This window comes from Lethenteron reissneri, unplaced genomic scaffold (assembly GCF_015708825.2).
Source record: "Lethenteron reissneri isolate LAM-NWPU_2019-01 unplaced genomic scaffold, ASM1570882v1 scaffold_1639, whole genome shotgun sequence".
In the NCBI taxonomy this organism is placed as follows: domain Eukaryota; kingdom Metazoa; phylum Chordata; class Hyperoartia; order Petromyzontiformes; family Petromyzontidae; genus Lethenteron; species Lethenteron reissneri.
The window spans coordinates 3,202,970-3,207,056 of NW_026891376.1; the positions used below are offsets into that span (position 1 = coordinate 3,202,970).

The window sequence follows — 4,087 nt, forward strand, 5'->3', positions numbered from 1 at the left end:
TCAGTGAGCGAGCGAGTGACTGAGTGAGCGAGTGAGTGGCTCAGTGAGCGAGCGAGTGACTGAGCGAGTGGCTCAGTGAGCGAGCGAGTGGCTGAGTGAGCGAGTGGCTGAGCGAGTGAGTGAGTGGCTGAGCGAGTGAGTGAGTGGCTGAGCGAGCGAGCGAGTGAGCGGATGAGCGAGTGAGCGAGCGAGTGAGCGAGCGGCTGAGCGAGTGAGTGGCTCAGTGAGTGAGCCAGTGAGTGGCTCAGCGAGCGTGTCTCCCCTACCTGTAGGCGAGGCTCATGCACTCGAAGAGCCGCGTGAGTGGGTGGGTGAGTGAGTGAGTGGCTGAGCGAGTGGCTGAGCGAGCGGCTGAGCGAGTGAGTGGCTGAGCGAGCGAGCGAGTGGCTCAGCGAGTGGCTCAGCGAGCGAGTCTCCGCTACCTGTAGGCGAGGCTCATGCACTCGAAGAGCCGCGTGAGTGGGTGGGTGAGTGAGTGAGTGGCTGAGCGAGTGAGCGAGCGAGCGAGTGAGCGAGTGGCTGAGCGAGTAGCTGAGTGAGTGGCTGAGTGAGTGAGTGGCTCAGCGAGCGTGTCTCCCCTACCTGTAGGCGAGGCTCATGCACTCGAAGAGCCGTGTGAGTGAGTGGGTGGGTGAGCGAGCGAGTGAGTGGCTGAGCGAGTGAGTGGATGAGTAAGTGGCTGAGTGAGTGAGTGAGCGAGCGAGCGAGTTGAGCGAGCGTGTCTCCCCTACCTGTAGGCGAGGCTCATGCACTCAAAGAGCCGCGTGAGTGAGTGGGTGGGTGAGCGAGCGAGTGAGTGGCTGAGCGAGTGAGTGGATGAGTAAGTGGCTGAGTGAGTGAGTGAGCGAGCGAGTGAGTGGCTCAGCGAGCATGTCGCCCCTACCTGTAGGCGAGGCTCATGCACTCGAAGAGCCGCGTGAGTGAGTGGGTGGGTGAGCGAGCGAGTGAGTGGCTGAGCGAGTGAGTGGATGAGTAAGTGGCTGAGTGAGTGAGTGAGCGAGCGAGTGAGTGGCTCAGCGAGCATGTCGCCCCTACCTGTAGGCGAGGCTCATGCACTCGAAGAGCCGCGTGAGTGAGTGGGTGGGTGAGCGAGCGAGTGAGTGACTGAGCGAGTGAGTGGATGAGTAAGTGGCTGAGTGAGTGAGCGAGCGAGTTGAGCGAGCGTGTCGCCCCTACCTGTAGGCGAGGCTCATGCACTCGAAGAGCCGCGTGAGTGAGTGGGTGGGTGAGCGAGCGAGTGAGTGGCTGAGCGAGCGAGCGAGTGAGCGAGTGGCTGAGCGAGTAGCTGAGTGAGTGGCTGAGTGAGTGAGTGGCTCAGCGAGCGTGTCTCCCCTACCTGTAGGCGAGGCTCATGCACTCGAAGAGCCGCGTGAGTGGGTGGGTGAGTGAGTGAGTGGCTCAGCGAGCGTGTCGCCCCTACCTGTAGGCGAGGCTCATGCACTCGAAGAGCCGCGTGAGTGAGTGGGTGAGTGAGTGAGTGGCTCAGCGAGCGTGTCTCCCCTACCTGTAGGCGAGGCTCATGCACTCGAAGAGCCGCGTGAGTGGGTGGGTGAGTGAGTGAGTGGCTCAGCGAGCGTGTCTCCCCTACCTGTAGGCGAGGCTCATGCACTCGAAGAGCCGCGTGAGTGAGTGGGTGAGTGAGTGAGTGGCTCAGCGAGCGTGTCTCCCCTACCTGTAGGCGAGGCTCATGCACTCGAAGAGCCGCGTGAGTGGGTGGGTGAGTGAGTGAGTGGCTCAGCGAGCGTGTCTCCCCTACCTGTAGGCGAGGCTCATGCACTCGAAGAGCCGCGTGAGTGGGTGGGTGAGTGAGTGAGTGGCTCAGCGAGCGTGTCGCCCCTACCTGTAGGCGAGGCTCATGCACTCGAAGAGCCGCGTGAGCGACGCGTCGATGGAGAGCCGCGACGAGGCCCGCGGCCCGTAGCGGTAGGTGCACAAAGTCGACCCTCGCCCATCGCCCCCCCCTCGGCCCCTCCCCTCGGCCCCTCCCCCCTGCCCCTCCCCCCCCCGCCTCCCCCCCCCCCGCCTCCCCACCGCCACCGCCACCACCGCCACCGCCGCCACCACCGCCACCGCCACCACCGCCCTCGCCACCACCGCCGGCGTGACGGAACCTGCGTCGATGTTCGTCGCTGTGCGGACGCGACACCATGAAGTGTCCGCTGTGGATGATCTGCCGGGCGGTGCCGCCACCGCCACCACCACCACCACCACCGCCACCACCGCCACCACCACCGCCCACGTGATGATGGTGGTGGCGGTGGTGGCGGTGGTGGGAATAACCGCCACCACCACCGCCGCCTGCCCATTCACTCGACGCGGCAACCGCTGACGGGGAATGTGAACGGTACGGCATCAACGCTCCACCACCATCACCACCTCCACCATCACCTCCACCACCTCCTCCTCCCTGCTGCTGCTGCTGCTTCTTGTTGTCCGTGTGGCAGCGCCGGGTGCCCAGGTAGAAGCTGGCACGGGTGGCACCAGCAGCGGGTGTGCAACAGGAGGTGGAGGTGGTGGTGCAGGTGGTGCAGCAGGAGGTGCAGGTGGTGGTGGTGGAGGTGGTGGAGGTGGTGGAGGCTTTCGCTGTCAAGCAGCAGACAGCGCCGGCGATGATCCTGCTGCTGCTGATGCTGCTGCTGATGCTGCTGATGCCGCTGACGGTGACGATGACACCGCTGGTGTCGTGGGAGGAGCGGCCCATGATGGGCTGGGAGGAGGAGGTGGTGGTGGGGGGTTTGGGGGGGACAGGCGAGTGAGTGGGTGGACAGGTGAGTGAGTGTGTGAGTGGGTAGGCGAGTGAGTGAGTGGGTGGGTGAGTGTGTGAGTGTGTGAGTGGGTGAGTGTGTGAGTGTGTGAGTGGGTGAGTGTGTGAGTGTGTGAGTGGCTGAGTGGGTGGGTGGGTGAGTGAGTGTGTGAGTGGGTGAGTGAGTGGGTGAGTGAGTGGGTGGGTGAGTGTGTGAGTGAGTGTGTGAGTAAGTGTGTGAGTGAGTGAGTGTGTGAGTGGGTGAGTGTGTGAGTGTGTGAGTGTGTGAATGGGTGAGTGTGTGAGTGAGTGAGTGGGTGAGTGAGTGTGAGTGTGTGTGTGAGTGTGTGAGTGAGTGGGTGAGTGAGTGGGTGAGTGAGTGGGTGAGTGAGTGAGTGTGTGAGTGGGTGAGTGAGTGGGTGAGTAAGTGTGTGAGTGAGTGAGTGTGAGTGTGTGAGTGTGTGAGTGTGTGAGTGGGTGAGTGTGTGAGTGGGTGAGTGGGTGAGTGTGTGAGTGCGTGAGTGTGTGAGTGGGTGAGTGTGTGAGTGTGTGAGTGGGTGAGTGGGTGGGTGGGTGAGTGAGTGTGTGAGCGAGTGAGTGAGTGAGCGAGTGAGTGAGCGAGCGAGTGGGTGAGTGAGCGGGTGGGTGAGTGAGTGTGTGAGTGTGTGAGTGGGTGAGTGAGTGGGTGAGTGGGTGAGTGGGTGAGTGAGCGGGTGGGTGAGTGAGTGTGTGAGTGTGTGAGTGAGTGTGTGAGTGGGTGAGTGGGTGAGTGAGTGGGTGGGTGAGTGAGTGTGTGAGTGTGTGAGTGGGTGAGTGTGTGAGTGTGTGAGTGAGTGTGTGAGTGGGTGAGTGGGTGGGTGAGTGTGTGAGTGTGTGAGTGGGTGAGTGAGTGAGTGAGTGGGTGAGTGAGTGGGTGGGTGAGTGTGTGAGTGTGTGAGTGTGTGAGTGGGTGAGTGAGTGAGTGGGTGAGTGTGTGAGTGAGTGGGTGAGCGAGCGAGCGAGTGGGTGGGTGAGTGAGTGGGTGGGTGAGTGTGTGAGTGGGTGAGTGACTGTGTGAGTAACTGAGTGAGTGAGTGAGCGAGCGAGTGGGTGGGTGAGTGAGTGTGTGAGTGGGTGAGTGAGTGGGTGGGTGAGTGAGTGAGTGTGTGAGTGTGTGAGTGGGTGAGTGACTGAGTGAGTGAGTGAGCGAGCAAGTGGGTGAGTGAGTGAGTGGGTGGGTGAGTGAGTGGGTGAGTGTGTGAGTGAGTGAGTGAGCGAGCGAGTGGGTGGGTGAGTGAGTGTGTGAGTGTGTGAGTAGGTGAGTGACTGTGTGAGTAACTGAGTGAACGAGCGAGTGAGTGAGCG

The 4,087-nt window shown here is 62.1% G+C and overlaps 2 protein-coding genes across 2 annotated transcripts in view; one reads left to right on the top strand and one right to left on the bottom strand.

The window, feature by feature from the left end:
• Positions 1-1,999, bottom strand: part of LOC133363011 (MLX-interacting protein-like) — a 36,939-nt gene extending 34,940 nt beyond the window's left edge. Inside the window, exon 1 of the mRNA XM_061582016.1 lies at positions 1,841-1,999. Coding sequence (XP_061438000.1) covers positions 1,841-1,857 — 17 coding nt within the window. The 5' untranslated portion in view covers positions 1,858-1,999. The remainder of the gene's footprint in view (positions 1-1,840) is intronic.
• LOC133338956 (RNA-binding protein 25-like) overlaps positions 1,889-4,087 on the top strand; it is a 66,073-nt gene continuing 63,874 nt past the window's right edge. The window contains exon 1 of the mRNA XM_061547083.1: positions 1,889-1,917. Within this exon, the coding sequence (XP_061403067.1) occupies positions 1,889-1,917 (29 nt within the window). The remainder of the gene's footprint in view (positions 1,918-4,087) is intronic.